A 20,925-nucleotide genomic window follows, 5' to 3' on the forward strand; every position below is an offset into this window, starting at 1 on the left:
TCACGTGCAGCTGGTGACGCGGGGGCACCCTCTGCTGTCAGAGCAGCTCTACACAGCAGAAATGTCACCGCTCCGTTTCCTATTGGCTGCGTGCAGTCATGTGACCAAAACAGAGTCATGGCGGCCTCTGCTGCAGTCCGGTCGAGCATGGGACTCACTTTGAGGCTTTCTCGAGTTATCCCGGACTGTAGCACGTGTCCACTGTTCAGGTTAAAGTGTAATGCGAAAAATGTGGCTAATTTACAAAGGAGGGGGTCCTTTGATAGTCTCCGGGCGATAAACCGACACTTACAGACGAGTATAGGTGAGTGATGCAGCCTGCTAGCATTTAGCCTAAAGCCGGTGGCTTTCCTGTCAGGACTGTTGGTTTACGATAAGTCTGAATAAGTGCTCATAAGTTTTCTTCTTGATGAAGTTTCAGTCATCGGCGATGCCAGCCAAGTTTGGTCAGTAAAATTAGCAGTAATCTGCCTGGAAAATCGGTTCAATAACACTTGCGTAACTTCGTTTCGGCAATCCCAGTTAGGGATGTAAAACTTGGGTGCAACAAGTAAATCAGTCCCATTATCAAAGTGAAGGAGCTGATGTCACCTTTGAATACTCTCACAGTAATGATGGCTGTGTTGCTCTTTCCCCAGGTCTTTACCACAGTGAGGAGGGGAGCTCCAATGCAGAGCACCCTGAGGATGTGTAAGTCAGCTGAGGCTTTTATTGTGAAACAACAGGGTACGGCGAACTGCACATAAATGGATACATCGTAATACTTTTAATAAGAATTGTTATCACAGCTACTTCTGTCAAAAACTAAAGCCGAAGTTAGACGTAAGTGTAAATGGAAAATTAAAACTCACAACCAAGGCAGCGGCTGGATCCAGTTTAAAAGCACCCTAAACCATTAAAGAGTGCTTATGTGAGTTATTAATTTGAGAGCACATACTTAAAAATAAGCAGACCTCTTGTTGCATTTAAAGTTATTCTTATTTAAAAATAAATAAAATGCCAGATAAGATTAAAAAATAGACCTCTGATACTTAATAGATAAAATCATTTATAGATTTTCAGACTTCATTATTTATATATATTTTGTATATTATAAGTTGAGAATGGTGGAATAAACACTTAAATTATGGCCAAACACACATAAATGTCCGTTTCTTTGAAAAACAAATTTACTTTAATAGCTCATGTAATCTTGAATGCATCACAGACATGAAATGTTGTGTCACCTGTTTGTTTGTTGCTTTTAATAGTTTGATGTCTTCTGTTCAGTGTCAACGTGGTGTATATAGATCGGTCAGGCCAGAGGATCCCTGTGAAAGCTAAAGTGGGAGACAATGTCCTCTACCTGGCTCACAAGCATGGCATTGAACTGGAAGGTGAGGGTCGTTACAGATGAACTGTAGATGAACACCATTATCCTTGCACCATTGTCATTGAGATATTTGTGTCTTGTAATATTTAGGAGCCTGTGAGGCGTCTCTTGCTTGCTCAACATGTCATGTTTATGTGAGTGCTGCTCATTTTGACAAACTGCGAGAACCTGAAGAGAGGTAGGACTGCTACCAGTGCCATCTTATTTAACCATGTCACATTAAGTTTGACAAATCTATGTGATGCAGTTCGAAAGAAAATCATTATTACTGACACATATATCCATTCATAGGGAGGATGACATGCTTGACATGGCACCGATGCTGCAGGAGAACTCCAGGCTGGGATGTCAGATCATTCTCACTCCGGAGCTTGATGGGATTGAAATCACCTTGCCCAAAGTCACCAGGAACTTCTACGTGGATGGCCATGTTCCCAAACCTCACTGACAAGTGAGATGGGGTGTTCAGAAAAATTGGAGCTTTTAGCTTTGCGCTAAGCACCATATGTACTGGTTGAGTTTGGGAGGGGGGTGCAACCATGAAGAAAAGCATGACAAGGATAGAAAAGTCCGTAGCAACTCCCAAGATGTCTTAACAACTGACTAATTCTACAGTTAACCACTGACAGGACAGTCCTAGGCAGAGTCAGACACTATATCTCACAGGTGATGTTACTTCGGGGGGGAAAAAAACTTTAAAAAACGAAAAGATGTTTAACAAATCCTGTGTTTTTTTTGTTTTGGGGGGTTTGTGGCGTCTTCTCAGGCCAGCTTTAAGACACAATTCAATCAAACTGTTCTTTTTTTTTGGAAAAAAAGAGAACTGCAGGGGGAGACTTTATTTAACAGAGTTAAATCTTTTGTGCTGATTAATGGAACATTCCTTGTTACAGCTCAAATGCGCACAAGTATCACAAGATTGTTATTGTTTTGGCTAGTCCATTATTATCAATATATGCATAGCATTTACTTTTGTATGCACCATGCTCATTTATACATTTTTGTGTCTATGATGTAGAAGTACATGCTCACTGCCATAATCATCCTATTCTGCAAGACAGAAAAAAGCCATAAACAGTCATGTTTGCCTGATTCTTAAACACGGGCTCCTAAGAAATCAAAGCAGAATTTATACTGTTGAAACGTATTTTGTATTTGCTCCAAACATTTCAGAAACATTCATGTGAATTGCATTTCAGATAAAGTGTTTTCTTTGCAACTGTCAGTGATTAAGGCTTGATTAGAGGATCTGGTCCAGCTGGATCCACAACAGGATGGTGGAAGTGGAAGCATGTCTGCTTGGAAGCTGGTGATCTTCATGTTACCATAGTTTAAGTTTACCACATCTACCTTTTACTCAAGTCTACTGTACTTGTCCAACTTACGTACAAGTGAATTGTGTATTTTATGTCTGATGAAATACAAATGTTTTAAGTTGTGCAATAAAATCAGTTTAAAAAGCTATTTTGAGTAGTGCACTCATTACCTGGGCCTTCCCAAAAAGGTCATTGTGCCCCCTCAGCTGAATTCGACTGATGAACAACTTGAAACACTTGAGTCACCCAGGTCATTGCTGCCCAAGCTGAAGTTAATTGGTTAACCAAAGCTCAGTGCTTCTGCAGCAGTTGCAGAAAATGGCATAACTGGGAAGGATAGTGAGGTTGGAGTGGTTGAGCCAAATGCAAGTCGGACTTCAGGAAGTATCCCTATGAATTTGGAGCTAAAAAGAACCAAAGTGCAAAAAAAAAAAAAAAACTCAACTCGCAACCGTCACGCATGTGGTGAATTTAAATGTGGCTCTTGCTTTTGTGCACATTTTATTTTATAACCTCATGTGTGTGACTGCTAGTGCAAATGCACATCTGTGAAAGGTTTTAATATAGGTTGTTAAAAGTGAAATGACGACTTCAACCAGATAGCCCCCTGTCAAAGTTGGTTACCTGGTGATGACCTTAACTCTTTAGCCAGCAACCTTACAATAACAACTCAAAGGCCACGATACTGACCTTATCACTGACTCACCAACAGTTAAATAATCATTACTGGCTGCATGACTAGCTAACAGTCATTGCCGGGGAAAAGAAAAAGGGTTTTCCACTCGCGTATCCAGGCAAGTAGTAGCTACAAAATGAACAGGAGTTAGGAGTGTCAAAGCTTTTATACCCAGACAGGCTGTAATCTAGCAAACGGAAAACACCCGCGTACCTTCTTCTGGCCCCAGAATCTGATCCAGTCATAGCAACCAGCTTCAGTGGTTCGAGTTCCCCAGCAAATCGACACGCTTAATTTTTTATTTGACAACGGATTGAAGATCACGGGTGAGCGTCGAGATTGGTACTCCACATGAATGTCAGGTAAAGTGGGCTGAACGCTTGTAGTTAGAGTTACACCACGAGTTTTAAACGTGTTCATCTCATGCCTCATGATAAAGACACTGTTAGCTAGAGGCCATCACAGGTCAAAAACATAGAAGACAAAGATCGATTATGGCAGGAGGTGAAGGTGATGCACGATTAAAGATAATGGTTCGGAATATGCAATGACGGGTGCTTACTGAGATCTGATACTGAGTTTACATGAAGTGAGTCATTGCCTACAGAGTTTATTTAAATATAATCACAATGCTAAATTGTAGATCTGCTTGCATGCGCTGTAGAATTATGTATTTTTGATGAAACTTTTAGGCATTAGTTAATCCATGGCCTGTAAGAGGAAAAAAGTCACTAATTTTAAAAGCATTCATGTTAACGCATTAACGTAATATTAGTGGGATTTGCTGCTGCGCTCGCGACGGCCCGACGACCGCGAAAAATTTAGGCTACTCGACGTTCTAGAAGGCAGGAAGTGCAACATTTGACGTTCCCAAACACGTTTAAACGCCACAGAAAAGTTTTGTTACAGTCTTTCCGGTGAGTTGAACTAGTTACATTTTTTTTAAAGTTGTTTTTTGATACAAAAACAAACATAGCATTAGCTTATCTGCTGTAACTGCATGCATATAATTGGCCGCATTAGCTCAGTTTTAGGATAGCCTTAAGTAGCATGCATGGACCATTCTGCAATGGCATGACATTTTCTGTTTCACCTATGTGCATTAATCTATGCACAAAATACCAAAACATACGTTTGCTGTGTAAATTACAATTTTTTTTCTGCGACAAAATGTAATTTATAAAAAAAATTATTGATCCAAATATAACAGTTAAAATAGTGTTGCGCCTATCTTGTCTGGAAAAGGAAGAGAAAAACAGTTAGTGACAGTAAAGAAGATGTGATGAATGATTGACTCCGGTGCTAACACCAAAGGTAGACAAATGTCAGACCTCTTAATATAATTTTTACATTACATTTTTTTCTGACCAAATTTAATGTGTCGCTCTAATAAAACCCTGTTACCCAGTGTTACCAAAAGAACCTCCTTGACTTTGAGTCTTACAATTGACTCCTAGTATCTTTTTCTGAGCAGAATGTGTGTATAAAAAAACAGCATTTCTGTGATCATGAGTATTTATGTCATTTGTTTGTCATTTGTATTACATAATGTATAAATAAAAGAAATAAATAATTATCTTGATAATTAATCTTGTGTAATATTATACGGTTACTGTATCATTTTTAATAACATGTTTATAAATTACTTTCTTAGCTCGCAAGAAATCTTTTTAATCTGTTTTCCTTGTAATAGACTTAATTATTATATGAATTGTGTATTTAAAAATATGTAAGAAAAATTAATAAATAAAAATAAAAATTTGAAATTAAATAGTGAAATTACTACAAAAAAGTGTGACTATTGAAAAGCTGGGCAAGGTAGATTTCAACCTGTTGTTTATTTGAAATTTATTGAGTATTTATTAATGGTCAATAATTTATTAAAAATAAATTGTTTTTCCTTAAATACGCAACAGAAAATTACATAGCGTCCAATTTAACCATTTCTGAACCCTAAATTGTCTTCCAGTTATATGACCCACATATTTAGGCCAAATGACACTATGCTATTATTTTACGTTATATAAAATATTTAGCTGCTTGCAGTCAACTTGTTGCTTGTGGACTATTGATAGAAACTAATATCTTTCAATGACCTGTGGTAGGAAGCATATTTGTCATGTCAGAGGTGTAAAGGGCTGAAGGTACAATATTTTGTAATAGAGAAAAGATGAAGACTAGAGGGAAAGTACAGGGAAAACATGCACAGATTTACCTCTGCTAGTCCTAAAGCTATTTGTTCCTATTCATGTTGCAGACTCTGCCTCAGTATGAGTACGAAATCAAGGATGCAAGCTGACTTTATCCAGGGAAACCAGAGCAAAGTGGAACACGATTCACCCCAGTCTGCACTCTTCTACCTTTTCCAAGAAGTTTCCAAGCTTGTATCCCCTATCCACAACAGTTTCCCAGACTCGGATCTACCCAGTGAATCACAGATTAAGACATATAGCCAGGATCCTTTAGTAATTAAAAAAGAAGAGGGTCCACATTCATTTGAAGCCTCTGCTAGTTCTGTCCAGGATACTTTAGAAATGAAAAAGGAAGGCGATGCACATTCATTTCATACCTGTAATGGTTCCTGCCACCATAGTTTGTCTTGTTCGCTGCCATGTAATGAGCTGGAAACGGTAAATGAGGAGTGTCAAAGCAGCAATGTCACAACTACATCACAGTGTGAACGCAATAGTCCCTGGAAAGTGCTGAGCTTGATCAACTTGCAGTGTGAAAAGCTGCTTCATTTGGAAAATCTTGAGGTGTTAGACCCAAGTTCAGCCTCATCTGCCACAAAATTAGGCTATTCAACAGTCACATTATCCACTGCAGCACCAGATGTTACAGAAGCTGCAATTGAAAGTGACACTCTAAGTGGTGAATGCATGTTAGGCCCATCTCCTCGTCTCTTTGAGAGACAAGAAATCACACCCTCTGTCAGTGCTGATGAAAAAGTGACAGGAAGACCCACAGGAGATGGATTTAAACTACAGTGCTGTGTGAAAGACTCCGAGATGGGTGTTCAGCTTGAAACTGCTGAGACAACAGACACTGACAGAGCAGACTTGCCAGGAGACAGTACAACAGCATCTCTGCATCCTCAACACAAGAACAAAACAGAAGTTAACTTCACTGTCAACACACAAATTGGGTGCAGCCAGGAGTGTGAGCAGGGTTGTTCTTCTAGCAAACAGGATATTTTAAATGCACCCTTTTTTGAATATGCTTTATCACAAGCACACAATGCATGTCTTAATACTAAGCTAACTTGTAATTCAGATGATGAGACTTGTACTACTCTATCAAAGCCAGTACTGTCACTAGATATTAATGCAAATCTTACTTTATCTGTGGAAGCCCAATGTGACGGCAGGCTGCCTCCTCTGAGCCCCATCCAACTTTGTTCACAATCACCATCACTTACATTCAGCGCTCCAGAGAATTCTCTCTTCGGTTCAAAACCAGATGAATGTGCAGATGCCCCCATAGATGGAGACACCCCTCCAACTGCCCCGATAAAATCTTCTGCACCATCCAAAGCAGAACTTTGGACAATGCAAAAGGAGGATCACGGTTCATCTTCGCACCAGTGGAGAACTAAGACTCCTAGAAAACAGCCTCATCCCAGTCGTAGTGTTGATATTCAAGACCCAGACTTCCAGGGAGTGACATTCAGGATGGACACGGAGCTAGACGAAAGCAGGGAACAGTGTCGGCTTCTCATAACTTCACGATACAGGTAGACAAACACATCTTCGGTACACGCCATGCATTACAAAACGTGGTAGGAGCTTACATGAAATCCTCTCACATTATTGGTGTTTTATCTGTGTGTACCCACAACAGCAAGGAACTCTGCAGGAGTGTGAGAAAACCCAGGCTGAGGACACGGTCATCACAGAAATCATTTAAAACTAGCAGCTCAGACGAGGAGAACGGCCACACAACCAGTGTTTTAAGTGAGTACCCCCTAACTATGTCCTCAAGCAAGCTGCTCGTTTATTTTACTGTTTTTCCTGGATCATCTAACAGAAGATGCAGAGAAGAGTTTACAGAGTATTTTGCTTGTTTTAATTAGATTTTTCAATGTTAAATATTAAGCTCAAAGTACAATTTTTTTTTTTTTAGCATATTTCAATGTTATTTAGTTTTTTTTAAATATAATAATGTGCATTAAATTAAAGACATTCTGAACAAGTGTAACAGGTCATGTTGGCATCTCAGTCTTAACACAGTTTGAGACTGGATTTGTAAAAAATTTATTTAGTTATCTAATACAGACACACTGCATTTTTTCAACTTTAACTAAATTAATATGAGGAAGAAATAGTTTTTTTTTTTTGTGCTTGCCAAAAGTGTGTCTTAGAAAATTTTGTCTTAGGAGACTTTATCCAGAATACAACACTAAACTAACCCCAGATGGTGAAACACTCAGCAAAACATCCCAATATATTAATATTGGAAATAAAAATATATAACTTTTTGTAAGAACAAATAAAATATGTAAAATACAGTATATTAAGTAATTGTAATATTTTAATGTTTAATTAATTATGAGTTATAAATAAAAGTATCTGCAGCATTACAGTGTTATAGAAGTGCCTGTGTGTGTGATACCCATAATCTCCACTAGAGGACACCACCACCTTAGAAATATGTAACTCAACAGGGTCAGACAGGTGTGACTGTTTCAAACAAGTTTAGGAAAGTTGTGGTTTAAATAACTTAATACCAGAACGTGAATGTCAGCTAAGACAAGAGAAAAATAAGCTCAACTTTAAATAAATGTACTTATCATCAGGTAAAGATCTGAGTGCTAACACTATTAAAAAATACTCTAAATAATTTTTCATCATTCATATCTTTAATTTCATTCAATTTCATTCATAATTTTTCAAATCTTTTCTTCTCCTATACAAAGTTTCTTTACAAATCTATAACTATTTGACATTTGCTTATGTTTCATTTTTGGTAAAGTGGGAATGTCAGTGCGCTGTATTTCCAGCGTTTAAAGACCAAAGAGCCAATCTTCTCGACAGATATGCAGCCTTGTTCTCATATATTGGTCAGTTAACAGAAAATGCAGTATAAATGTTCCAGTGAAGTTTTAGATTGTAGTTGTATTTTTAAAAAATATAAATGTCTTTCGCTCAATTGAGGTTATTGTCTGGAGTCGGTTATTGTTTAATAATTCAATAAAGTTTTTGAGGCGTAAAATTACAAATGTATCTTTAACCTCCTAAGACCTGAACTCTTTCATGGCATGCATTTTTTATTTCTCTTTGCTATTTGGGCTGATTGGGAGCTGATAAATGTAAAAATAAAGAATCATCTTTTTACCTGATGTAGTTTCCGAGAGGAGGATATCAGGACCTTGTAGAGCAAAATTTAGTATTGTGGTCTAGACAACCCAAAATGTGATGTCCACATATGTGGACACCAGGTCCTAGGAGGTTAAATGATTATTGCAAATGTAGTCGCAATGTTTGGTTGCATTAAAACACTTCCTTAATTCAGATTTTTAAAAAAATATGCTTGGAAATAAGTGATTTAAGCACACTCAGTTCAGTTTTACTGCTATTTGCTTAATCTTTCATTTCTGTTTCACTAGAGGGTAAAGTTTGTGCATCATGCTGCACCAGGAAGACCCCCATGTGGAGAGATGCCGAGGACGGGACTCCACTGTGCAATGCCTGTGGGATAAGGTAGCTCGATATTCAATATTCAATGTCTTAAACACTGAAGCTGTGCATTAGGGCTGATCACAATAATCAGTTGGATTATTGTGATTTTTAACAGAGTCTAAAATTTTCTTTGAGTCCTCATTGATGATGTTGAATTATAGCTTAAAGGAATTAATATATTCTAACTTGTATTTTGTGGAAACCTGTTCCAAATCAGTTTGTGTTGATGTTTACTTATTTTGCCAGCATTTTTCATCATGTTTTGAGCAGTCAGTTGCCACAACACTGTGCAGTTAAACAAGTTCAGGCCTCACAAACAACAGAAACGATCAACTTATTTTTTCCATTCTCACAAGAGTCTGACTGCACCTTACAGAAACTTTACTTCATGCATGACTTCCCAGACTAATGCATTAATCTCATGATTGCATGAAACGGTATGTTAGTACTCACTGGCTCATAATTTCTCTTTCAGAAATAAACACAGGTTAGCTTTGGAAATAAGGAGTAGTGCTGGGCTCAAAAGAATGTGCAGCTAATCTACTTTGGAAAAGTATTAAATGTCCATGCTTGTAAAATGCCTTGTAGTATTATTATAAATCAGTCATCTGCCTATGATAATTTGACTAAATAGCATTTATGCACCTGAGCATTAAAGGGCAAATAGTTGAACCACCACTGCATTTTTTTTCTCTTACTTTTGAAGGTATAAGAAGTACAGGGTGCGCTGTGTCAACTGCTGGCATATCCCTCGGAAAGAGGGCAACTCCAACTCGTGCTGCCTCAAGTGTGGAAACTTTGTGAGGCTGACCTCAGCTCAGCGGAAACACACCAACTAGGGAACTTGCACACATCACAGGTTTTTATGCCCACATGTGACAGAGCTTTGCACAGACGCACACAACAGTTTGAAACAATACTCGCTGCTCTCGTAAATCTTTACAGTTCACTACAGATATGACTACCTCTTACCTGACTCAAGGTATTTAAATTCGTTTTACTGTTATAGCACTGTACCTCAGACAATAGTACACATTTACCTCTATGACTGTGTGCGTCAAAAAAAGTAATAATAAAACAACTTGTAAAACATTTAAATTTGTATGGAGAAAAAAGTCTTTTCTGTACTGATCCTATTTCTGCTCCTTAATTTGTATTTAGCATGTGTGATGGAGCTTAGAAGGTTTACTTTTTGTTTTTTTTTTTGTTTTTTTTCACCAAGAGGGATATACTGAGGACGCACAGACTTTGTAGCAGAGCTGAGAATCCTTTATACAAATAAATGGGATACTGAAGGACCACTGTCAGAAAGTGACGCATTCAGTGGAAAGTTTAGTCGTGAAATTTTTCATCGAAATAGCTTCAGTGTCGCTTACATATAATGGTCAGTAGTACCCGACAGCTGTAATAGAAAGTTATTTCTGTACAGGCCCTGAGCTCAGTGCTGCTTTTCACTGTTATTAACTGTAAAACACTCCTACTGCTCCTAATCCTGACAGCGACAGTTCAGTTACTAAGTTCATCAGATGCATTTAGTTGAACAAGTTAAATCAAGCTATTTATTTTGTTGTCTTTGTTGTTTTTTCTAATTGTGGTTGTAATAAGTGGTCACTTTTCTTTGGTATTTATTTGGGCCATTGTTTCTGAGCATTATTTTATTTGGCTTGTTAAATCGGTGTGTAGATTTCCTTAGTATTGCTGGTTTCTGTGAGATGGGGAAAAGGGGTTTTGTGTGTGTTTGCATGGGTTTTTGTTTGTATTAAATTCATGAACAAACCTGTGTCTCCCCGTTCTTCATTTAAGAATTTAGCTTAGTATTGCAGTGACTGTAAAATGATAAATTGGTTTCAAATGGGTGCACATATCAAATTAAAGTACAGTGAGAGGGAAGAAAGGTTCAGTAATGAGGCTTCCCACAGTTCCTTCAGCCCACCATGCACTACAGGCCTGCTGGCCAAGTGGGTGGCCTCGCACGGATTGATACAGTGCAGCTATTATTTCAAAATGGATTACGTCTTCTTGAGTTGGCTCTCTTGCCTGTGCTAAACCATCCAGCAAAGAGCAATACTGAAGGAAATGAGCGCTATGTAAGCCAAGGACATAAAAGAGAGCTCAAGCTCAATGAAATTCATATGCCTGCTCTTATTTTACATTACACATGCTCCAAAACGTCTCACCTGCTGCGGTCATTTAAACATCAGCTATAATCAATAATGAATGAATGTACACAAATCAAATTTTATGGTACTTGGCAGCCTGTCCAGCTTTGTACTTCTGATACTGGAGTGCAGTTCAAAGGCGAGCCTTATGCATTTACTCAGTTACGTTTGCTTAAAGGCCTCTGTGGAGATTTATTCATTTTAATTGTTGCTGAAACATTATGGGTACATAAAATAAGGCTAATTGTTCAATTAGCAGATAGTAGATAAAATGGCTAAGCCTGGCTCTCCAACCCTATTGTACAATGTTAAGGCCGAAATACTTTTTCTGTTTTGCTTTTGCAGTTTCACTTTAATTAGAAGGCATTGTTTTACTGCTTGATGTATACCATTCATCAAATCTAGCAAATGAAATGTATTAAGTCTTTTTTTTATAGTCGCAAAGTTCTGTACACAAAAAGGGTACAATAAATAAGAACACGAAGTGGCATAATAGCCAAGAAAAAGAACAACTTAATCGGTACACACGCAAAGATTACTGAGTCAGAAAACTGTGTAGATCCCCAAAAAGTTTAATAAATAAATAATATGCATCATGGACGTGCAGTTTAAATGTACTTGAAAGCAACACACAACAGTAAAAAAACAACATATAAAGAAGGAAGAAAAGAATAAAAATAAGACCTTTATTTTTTTTTTTAAAAAACAAACAACTATAGTTAAAGCGTGTATACACTGGAGAAAATATGCACGAGTTAGTGTAATTAGTGTAACCACGCCTTCAGTATCATCGTTTAATTTCTCTATCTTTGATTAAATAAAGTGTTTCCCCCCACAGCTTCAGGTTTGTGGATACCTGCAGCTGTGTTAAAACAGACTGCGTGAGGAGGAGGGGGAAGTTCGGAGTGGGAGGCTCAAAAGTCAGGATGCAGTCAGATGCGCGACTTTTTTTTGTGAATGAAAGGAAACGAGGGGGTCTCCACTTTCTGTCCTAGACAGGCACTGAATCTCGCCCGCTGGGGCCTACCGGACAGTCCGGATCATGACGCTGGACAACAAGCCCATGGATGAGGCGGACATTGAAGTGGGGGGCCAGGCGGACTGCAGAGAAGTTGTGAGGAGGACAGATGTATCAGTGTTCGGGGAGAGTAATGTAGACTTGGAGCGACGGCCTTCATCCTTTTCTCCTGGCGTGCAGGGAGAGGACGACTTTGAAGTCCGACTGCAGGAGGGTCCCGGAAGGAGAATTGCCTCGGTGAAGCCTCCGTACTCTTATATCGCTCTCATCACCATGGCCATCCTCCAAAGCCCCAAAAAGAGGCTCACTCTCAGTGAGATATGCGATTTTATCAGCCAGCGCTTTGTTTATTATCGGGAGAAGTTCCCTTCGTGGCAAAACTCAATCCGTCACAACTTGTCTTTGAATGACTGCTTTGTCAAAATGCCCCGGGAACCCGGGAACCCAGGCAAGGGGAATTACTGGACTCTGGATCCCATGTCGGCGGATATGTTTGAAAATGGGAGTTTTCTTCGTCGCAGGAAACGCTTTAAGCGGCAAAGTTTATATTTGGCACCGATGAAAGGCTCCAGGGCGCAGGAGCTCACTTTGATGCCCGTTTTTCCTCTCCTCGGAGTGCGCAGGGTGGTCTCTAGTCTCCAGAGTCCCGATTTGTACCGAGATCAGGATCTAGAAAGTGGTTTCGAGTCCCGGGTTATCCCCAACAGACCACCTGTAAGCAACGTCACACCTGCGCTTTCCTCGATCCTCTCCAAAAATTTCCCTTCTTGTCAAAACTTGGAACATTTGGACGCCGGATGCTGCGCCGCTGTGCGATCTTTGCCTCCGACCTCCTGCCTCCTGCATCCCGTTTCACTCCACGGAATGATACCCAACTTCACTCTTTCGCAGCTGCCTGCTTTTCCCGACGGGATCTTTAAGATTTCGTCTAGTTTAATTTAATCTAATGATGTGCGCCTGCACTGAGACCGACAAGGCTACCAAATACTGAATCTGATTCCCTGAAGTAAATGCTTTCAACACGGATGTTTTTAAAATCTTTCAGTGTGTTTGGAATAAAATGGATCATTTTAATTTCGTGTGTGCACTTTTTATTACAATTATTTGTTACACCGGAATGTGTATAAGATTAAAAAGACCATATCAAATGAACCCGGTTCATATAAATGCATTCAGCTATGTTTTTAATTATTACTGCTTAATTTTAAATCTTTTTTACGACTGAATACAACTAAAGTCTAGACTTAAATGACAAATTTGCAGGATTTTAAATAAAATTGTGAAAACAACGAGAAATTAAAAAAAATAAGTTTAATATTCTTAATTTTACTTGACGATGATAAATCATAAAGAGACTGTTTAGGCTTATACAAATATTAATGACAATATCCATCATTGTGTGGCAAATGGGCCATTTGATTTTGTATCATTTTAAGATAAAAGAATACGTATGTTTAAATAATTTAAATACACTGATTATTCTGAACACCCACAGTCTGCGCCTACAGCGTTCACAGTTCAACTATCGATCTATCTGAAGAACAGGATGATCAGTTCCCGGTGTTGTGTCGTGATTATTTTGATTATTTAGATTATTTTGTGGTGGGTGACTAGTTTGCTACCTAGAGAATGAAAGAACACAAGACATCTGGGCATGTACACGTGTTATCCTTCCCTTTTCTGTTTAGCTTTGGCCGGTTTGAGTGCATATATATTCGCTCACATCCTACTGCAAACCAGGCCTTCTTTATTAAAACCACGTCTTCATTTTTCAAAACACTTCTGTCAGGCGAGCTAATAGTCACGTTTTTGCTTTGTGGTGTACTCCAGCCTGTACACAGCAAGAATATTAGATTCACTCAATCAACGGGCTGCTGGGTATTATTACAAGTTATGCCTCGTCTTTATTTAGAAGTTCTCCGTGGTGTTTGATATGCAGAGATGAGTTGTGGAGGATGGCTGATTTCCCAGAAGAAAGCTTCGGATCCAAACACACACACACACACACACACACACACACACACACACACACACACACACACACACACACACACACACACACACACACACACACACACACAGCAAAATAGGAACAATTATGATTAAAATGTGCAGAATTATCAAGATCAAAGGCCCTTTGGCACTTTCTTTCTAGAGAAATGCAGAAATATGTATAAACCATTTCATTATTGTAGGTCTGAGAGGAGTTAACCATTTAATTTGCAAATGTGCAACTCATCAAAAGAAAAGGCATGTTTGCGTGTATGCTGTGTTTGAAAAATGGTGGCATTGGTTCTTAAACTGACATATAAAACTGACATATAAAAAGCACCATGCGTCAGTAAGAGATTAGAACAAATTTCCTCCATATCCTGCCAATATTAGTAATGCATAGTCTCTATAAAGAGTGCATAAACCTAACCTCTACACTCAGATCTATAACAATCATCTATTGTTCTATTTTTGTAATTGTACTCATGGTTGAACACTTTAATTCTAAAGGTGCACAGATAATTTACAGTATTTGTGAAATAAAATAATAGTTTTACAAATTTCAGGAGTTTTGCTCATGATTTTAAATTCTTGAAGATGAAAGAATGTGATCAACATGGACTGGACAAGTTGCTCTTAGGAACCATGTTTCTGAATCCATGACAGGTAATCTCTACTAAGAAGTTTGATGTGTCCCATAAATGGTCTTTTACCATGTTTTAACATCTGTCTTTAACTAAAATCACCCTCAGGGTACAGTCTGCTTTTCATACTCAGTTCTACTGAGTTTTTTTCGGCTACAGCTGTGCAGCAAGTGGAAGACTTTATTGAAGGAGTGGAATTTAATGAGTCAACATTTTACTTATTTCAATTTACTATTTATTCATTCTTGAATATGATTAACCTTTCATCTCCTTTTCTCTTTTGTTTCTTGCAACAGGCTTTCGCTGAGGACAAAGAAAGTGATGTTAATATTTGCAGTAAAAATAAATGAATAATCATCTAGGCTCTTTGTGATGCTCCATAAATCCTCAGTTCTTTTTACCAGTAAGAGACAAAGTGGGTTTGGACATGAAATGTGATCACAGCAACAGCACGCGATGAGAGAACACCACAGAAATAGTCCTTGTTGTCCTGTTTTTGGCTGCTCTCCCTCAGTCACTCCTAACCCTGTTCAAGGAAGGATTGTTATGGCTCCATTTGTTTCACGTCTCCTTTCAAACTGCTGCACTTTCTCGATAAACAGCAGAGAGGATATTTCCGGCACTTTCAGAAGGATGACAGCAAATATCTGCACTGCTAAAGCTTCTGTGGCATCTTTCAATAAGTGGAAATTTAGTTTCAATTCTTTCTTTCTTTCTTTCTTTCTTTCTTTCTTTCTTTCTTTCTTTCTTTCTTTCTTTCTTTCTTTCTTTCTTTCTTTCTTTCTTTCTTTCTTTCTTTCTTTCTTCCTTCCTTCCTTCCTTCCAGATCTGATGCACATTTTCCTTGGCATTCTGTCTAACGGCCAGCAGGGGCTCCTCTGGTTGCAAAAAGTCTTAAGAGAGCATGACCTTACTGCACTTTCCCGATCAGTTTATGCTCCCAGTCTCCTGTTTCCAGTCTTACCCAAGTGTTGCTTTTGCAATTTAAGTTCTTTTGAGTAAATGAAGGTATGAATTTATTTATCATGAGTTTTTCTTTAGTCAAATGTGGTTCAAAACACTACAATGGTAACACGACGTGAATGTTCAGCCTGAGGATTCACACAGTACTTCACACACCTTTGGCATAAGTGTATATGTAGTCTATGTGAAGAAGAAGAAGAAGAAGAAGAAGAAGAAGAAGAAGAAGAAGAAGAAGAAGAAGAAGAAGAAGAAGAAGGAGGAGGAGGATAAGAATGAAAATGAGGAGGAGGTTAGCCACTTTTTTGTTTGATTTGGCACAGATTTTTTTCTGGATGCCCTTTGTGTTGCAACCCTTCCACTTATCTATTATTAAACATAAACTTCTGCATCACCTATAAGATAATGTCTCCAGTCAACTAATTATGTTTCATATAATAAATATGTTGATACCAAAGTACTGTAGTACATACCGCAGTACTGAGGCAGTATATCTTTGTTCCAATTACCAAGAAATTAAAGCTGAAAGCAGCAATTATGAAGACTTTGCATCTTTGATATTGTGCATGAGAGAAACTTCACGGGCAGCATGTCGATGCCTTCAGAGCAGGACTCTTATTGGATGCTGCATAAAGAAGACAAGCTTGTTTCCAGGTTGGAGATTGTTGAACTTAACTCCATTATCATCACTGACTGCTTCCACTTGATAGCCGCCCACATTACGGGCGTTGCAGTAGATGTGGTCTTTGGAAATTTCAACTATTTCACACTCAACTGATACCGTATTAAACAGTTCACCAAATTTCCAGTTTTTGCCATGACTACCACTATACAGTGAGAGTGCATACGATTTACTGTTTGGTAAGAAACAAGGTTTGCAGCAAAAGGAAGTATAAGCATAAACTGGGATAATCAGTCGACCACTCTCTGCTGGAATACCATGGCCTGGCCCAACAGCAAATGTGGACCAGTTTTTTATTTCACTCAGTTCGTCCGTCAAATCGATCACATCGCTCCAGGTTTCTCCGAGATCCTCACTTGTGATGAAGCAGAGACGGGTCCGGTTGTCACAGTTTTCTTTCTGGTACATTTCAGTGATAGCGTCTTCAACACAGATGAAAAACAGGAAAAGTTTGTTGTTGACCTTGCCATACACCGAGCAGGGGTTCATTGGACGGTATCCTTTGATAAGTGCCTTTTCCACCTCTTTGAGCTCTGACCACTAAAAGAGAGATTGTTCAGGAGTAAACAAAACAGAACAGTTTAAAGCAGGAGCGTAATTAACAAGTAATTTAGAACTGAAATGGTTGATTATCACTATTACCCCAACCGTCTTCTTAGAGGATCCCTCCTTGATCTTTCCTGTTCTCATAACCAGCTTTTCTCCGCTGGTATCATCTGAAGTCTTCCTCTGCTCTGCAAAGGCAAATAAAGTTTTACTTTCTCTCTCATACAGAAGAGCAGGGATCCTGTAAACGTTTCCAGCAGTTTCATTAGATGTAAAAAGAGTTTGCTTCTGCAGCTGAGCTTTTGGTAAAGGTACGGTGAACATGGTTGGTGTCCTTGCATGCAAAATGACCATGTAATAAAGGTCTTGCTGGTTATATCTCTATGACTGTCAAAGTTTGTCTGATGGGGATTTTATAAGGCTGGTTTGTACACAGTGTGACTTTTCATTTTCTGAAGAAATTATTAACATTTCAGTGAGCTGAAGTCTCCCCTTGTTGAGAAAGCCAAGTCCAAGGAAAGAGGTGGTTCCGGAAAACAAGCTTAGATCAGAATTAACATAACCCGTCTGTGTAGGCAACTACCTCAGCAAACAGACACAACCCAGGTAGCATAAATTAAGCATTACCGGTTGGATGTGTGAAAAGCAGCCACTTGTTCAAGTTCTGGCTTGGGTCATTTTTTGTATTTGCACTTTCATTTTGAGTTGGAAAGGACACCACACTTCCTTGCCAGTCTGAATTTGTTTACACAAGCTTCCCAGCAGATTAAAGTGTGCTAAAATTAATTATAATTACTGACAGCTTCCAGTCAAGAGCCTTTGTCACTGTGAGCATTGCAGTAATTTGAACTGAGGTCTTTTTCACCATGAACCTCTGTCATTTCACATTTACCTGATCTTGCAATGATCATACTGCATTATTTGACGTGTACTGCCCTCTTCATCACTGGAACTACAACGAATATCAAGTAATCAGTATAAAGTGGCACGATCTGTTTGAATACCAGTGATTACAGTGCTCTCTACACAGACCAAAAGGCTTTTGCTTGTCTTCTCATACACATCATGTACACCCATGTGTATTAGGCTATGGTAGGGGTATCAGTTTAAAAGAGATGGCATCAGTTCGTAAATAAAAGAAGCAGCACCATGCATCAGTGGGACATTTTAACAAATTTGTCCCAATCCATACAGTCTTTATAAATAGTAAATGAACCCAAACTTTGCACCAAAATCTCAGCAATCGTCTGTTCTTCTATTCTAAAATTGTACCCAGTGTTAAACTCTTTAATTCTAAAGCTACACAAATTATTTATGGTATTTCAATATATCAGAATATACAAATACTGAAGCTTTGTTTACACGTTTACATATCTTTAAGATGAAAAGATGTAATACACAAGTTTCTCTTAGGAACCATGTTTCTATATTGATCCATGACAGGTAATCTCTACTAGGAAGTTTGATGTGACTCATAAATGGTCTTTTACCATTCGTCTTCAACCGAAATGACCCTCAGAGTACAGTCTGCTTTTCATACTCAGTTCTACTAAGTTTTATTCGGCTACAGCTCACACACACACTCTCAGCCCTTGTAAAAAAAAAAGTGTGTGTATATTTCATGGTAGCCCAATAAAGTCAGCTGGTAAAGTCTGAGGAGGAGCCTTTGAGATGTGAGTCCTGTGACAGTAAATATGCTGCAGCATTTCAAGCAGGAGACCCCTTCCATTAAAACCTGCAAGAGACAGATGATATACAGCAGCAGGGCCACAAACTCATATTTCATTTATACATCTGTGCAGCAAGTGGAAGAGTTTATCGAAGGAGTGGAAATTAGTGAGTCAAAATCTTACTTATTTCATAATTTCAATTTACTGTTTATTCAGTCTTGAATATGATTAACCTTTCATCTCGTTTATTACAGGAAACAGGGAATCCTGTTCAAGGAAGGATTTTTATAGCTTTATTTGTTTCGCACATCTCCCTTCAAACTGCTGCACTTTCTCGATAAACAGCACAAAGGATCCTTGGAGCACTTTCAGAAGGATGACACCAAATATCTGTACTGTTACAGATTCTGTGAGGAAGGACATTTCTTTTAAATTTGTTCTTTAAATTTTCTTTCCTTTTCTTTTTCTTTTTTTAATATCTAACATTTCCCTTAGCATTGTTTTTTTTTTTTTTTTGCCCTTTCACTGTATTTATAAAACATGGATGTCATCTCCAGCTCTCAGGAGAGAAACATACTCCAAGTTCCTGATGTGCCTTCTGTCTAATGGCCAGCAGGGGCTCCTCTGGTTGCAGAACCAAGTCTTACAGTTTTTTCTGAATGCTTAAACCCTAACTGTGATTCCTGTAGCACAATCTTTAAAACTATTCAGACTTATAGCAAAACCACTCACTGAGTTTGCAAAACTAAAAGCACAAAAACTGCTTTGCACTAGTGATGGGCAGATGAAGCTTCATGAAGCACTGAAGCTTTTCATCCAATTGGTTCACCCCAGCGCAAAGCTTCTTGAAGCTTCATTTGCTCTAGTAGGACACCTACTGGACATAAAAATATTAGTTGGCATGAATTTGAAGAGTGTGGCCTTTTGCACACAGCCTGTAAATGTCAACAACAAAAGGAGTGTGTAAAACATGTATATTGTAGTGATGCAGTATACTGTGTATATTTATAGTGGCAGTATGGAAAATGATTATTTGGAAATGCTTAAAATGGAAATGATCATTTACTGTGAGGTGAGGTGTGGTTGGGGTGTGGACAGTGGTTGTGCTTTTGTAACGTTGAGGTATGGACAGCTACACACTGAGGCGTCAGTCCTGCCCATATTTTATTCAGTAAAAACTAAATTTTCACTGCTTTTATGACCTTTAGTGGGGAGAACATAGCTAGGATTTAATGATTTAACAAATCTTTTGAATCCTTTCCTCCACAATGCTAAATGGCTGGGAGTCCTCAATCACCATGCTAACCAGGTCTTCATCTATTTGAGATTGTTCTCCTGAGGAAAGACAACAAAAACAAAGCACAAATATAAATATCACACACGTAACTTATTACAGTTGTATAATATTGTTATATCATTTAGTAACATTACGGCATGCTATTATTATCATGGCATTTGATGGCTCACCTGGTCTTGCTCCACAATCGCTGTTCCCCTTATTCTCATGCAAAGCTCTGTAGTGCCTAAGCATGGATGAGGTGTTGTTGTTATATCCCAGCTCCCTGGCACATAGCAAACACTTCACCTTGTACAAAAGTAAATACAGCTTAACTTAAATTGTATTGCACCATCAGTATTATGAAAATACATCTTCTGTAGAAATACCTTGTTGGGAGGAATAAGATCAAAATGTTCCCACACAGGGGAGGACATCCTCCTCTTCTTAGCTGCCTCAATTCTCTCCTGACTTTCTCTCCTCACTCTCATAAACCTCCAAACTGCCTCCAAACTCTCACTAACCGCAGCTCTCCATCAAACACCCACATTTTGATTGAAGTCTGGGGGGGTTGTATCGCTGTCACATCTCGCGGCAAAGTTCGAACCACTTCATGAACCAGTCACGTGGTACAGCCGGGCAGCGAGGCTTCGGACGTCATCATTTTCAGCTCCTCCCATAAATGAAGCAAGCCTCGATACGTGCATCGCGGAAACGCCCCCTCCATTACTCGACACAAGCTTCGGAGCCTCAATACAGAACGTCACATCACTAATCAGAGCTACTGTAATTGATCATGTAGTAAATCATGGTCACTCAATGAGAGAGGCTGGTCAGAGAGTGCAGCCAAATCTGCAATGCTCTACAGTGGCATCTATTGCTAGAGTTTTCCGGCAAACCAACAGGTAACTTGTATTCTGCAAGGGCATTTGCACA

General features: G+C 38.7%; 4 protein-coding genes across 4 annotated transcripts; 3 read left to right on the forward strand and 1 right to left on the reverse strand.

Annotated features, from left to right (window-relative positions):
* The first annotated feature begins 108 nt into the window (after positions 1-108).
* fdx2 (ferredoxin 2) lies at positions 109-2,836 on the forward strand. The gene is made up of 5 exons (XM_085408620.1): positions 109-304; positions 639-690; positions 1,270-1,376; positions 1,463-1,550; positions 1,664-2,836. The coding sequence occupies exons 1-5, from the start codon at positions 118-120 to the stop codon at positions 1,818-1,820; spliced, it is 591 nt and encodes a 196-aa protein (XP_085264746.1). The 5' UTR covers positions 109-117; the 3' UTR covers positions 1,821-2,836.
* A 651-nt stretch (positions 2,837-3,487) lies between these two features.
* Positions 3,488-10,753, forward strand: zglp1 (zinc finger GATA like protein 1). The gene is made up of 5 exons (XM_085408621.1): positions 3,488-3,726; positions 5,622-7,097; positions 7,205-7,317; positions 8,970-9,063; positions 9,749-10,753. Exons 1-5 carry the CDS (start codon positions 3,716-3,718, stop codon positions 9,879-9,881), a joined length of 1,827 nt encoding a protein of 608 aa, XP_085264747.1. The 5' UTR covers positions 3,488-3,715; the 3' UTR covers positions 9,882-10,753.
* A 1,416-nt stretch (positions 10,754-12,169) lies between these two features.
* On the forward strand, positions 12,170-13,285 carry LOC146668235 (forkhead box protein D1-like). The gene has a single exon (XM_085408622.1). The coding sequence runs from the start codon at positions 12,244-12,246 to the stop codon at positions 13,159-13,161; it is 918 nt and encodes a 305-aa protein (XP_085264748.1). The 5' UTR covers positions 12,170-12,243; the 3' UTR covers positions 13,162-13,285.
* Positions 13,286-16,416: 3,131 nt separating this feature from the next.
* On the reverse strand, positions 16,417-17,187 carry LOC146668236 (sialidase-3-like). Its single transcript, XM_085408832.1, has 2 exons — positions 17,140-17,187; positions 16,417-17,037 (listed from the first exon to the last, which is right to left on the reverse strand). Exons 1-2 carry the CDS (start codon positions 17,185-17,187, stop codon positions 16,417-16,419), a joined length of 669 nt encoding a protein of 222 aa, XP_085264958.1.
* Between the last annotated feature and the right edge of the window lie 3,738 nt (positions 17,188-20,925).

Source organism: Rhamphochromis longiceps, linkage group LG6 (genome assembly GCF_057381845.1).
Source record: "Rhamphochromis longiceps isolate RC_006_pf linkage group LG6, R_longiceps_female_GT1.1, whole genome shotgun sequence".
Lineage (NCBI taxonomy): Eukaryota > Metazoa > Chordata > Actinopteri > Cichliformes > Cichlidae > Rhamphochromis > Rhamphochromis longiceps.

Bases quoted from the DNA above. Each gene is read 5' to 3' on its own strand.
- fdx2 (XM_085408620.1), top strand. From the start codon at position 118: ATGGCGGCCTCTGCTGCAGTCCGGTCGAGCATGGGACTCACTTTGAGG. The intron at 305-638 runs GTGAGTGATGCA...CTCTTTCCCCAG, and splicing joins ACACTTACAGACGAGTATAG to GTCTTTACCACAGTGAGGAG. The intron at 691-1,269 runs GTAAGTCAGCTG...TCTTCTGTTCAG, and splicing joins GCAGAGCACCCTGAGGATGT to TGTCAACGTGGTGTATATAG.
- zglp1 (XM_085408621.1), top strand. The intron at 7,098-7,204 runs GTAGACAAACAC...TACCCACAACAG, and splicing joins CTCATAACTTCACGATACAG to CAAGGAACTCTGCAGGAGTG. The intron at 9,064-9,748 runs GTAGCTCGATAT...TTACTTTTGAAG, and splicing joins TGCAATGCCTGTGGGATAAG to GTATAAGAAGTACAGGGTGC.
- LOC146668235 (XM_085408622.1), top strand. From the start codon at position 12,244: ATGACGCTGGACAACAAGCCCATGGATGAGGCGGACATTGAAGTGGGG.
- LOC146668236 (XM_085408832.1), bottom strand. From the start codon at position 17,187: ATGAGAACAGGAAAGATCAAGGAGGGATCCTCTAAGAAGACGGTTGGG. The intron at 17,038-17,139 runs GTAATAGTGATA...TCTCTCTTTTAG, and splicing joins CCTCTAAGAAGACGGTTGGG to TGGTCAGAGCTCAAAGAGGT.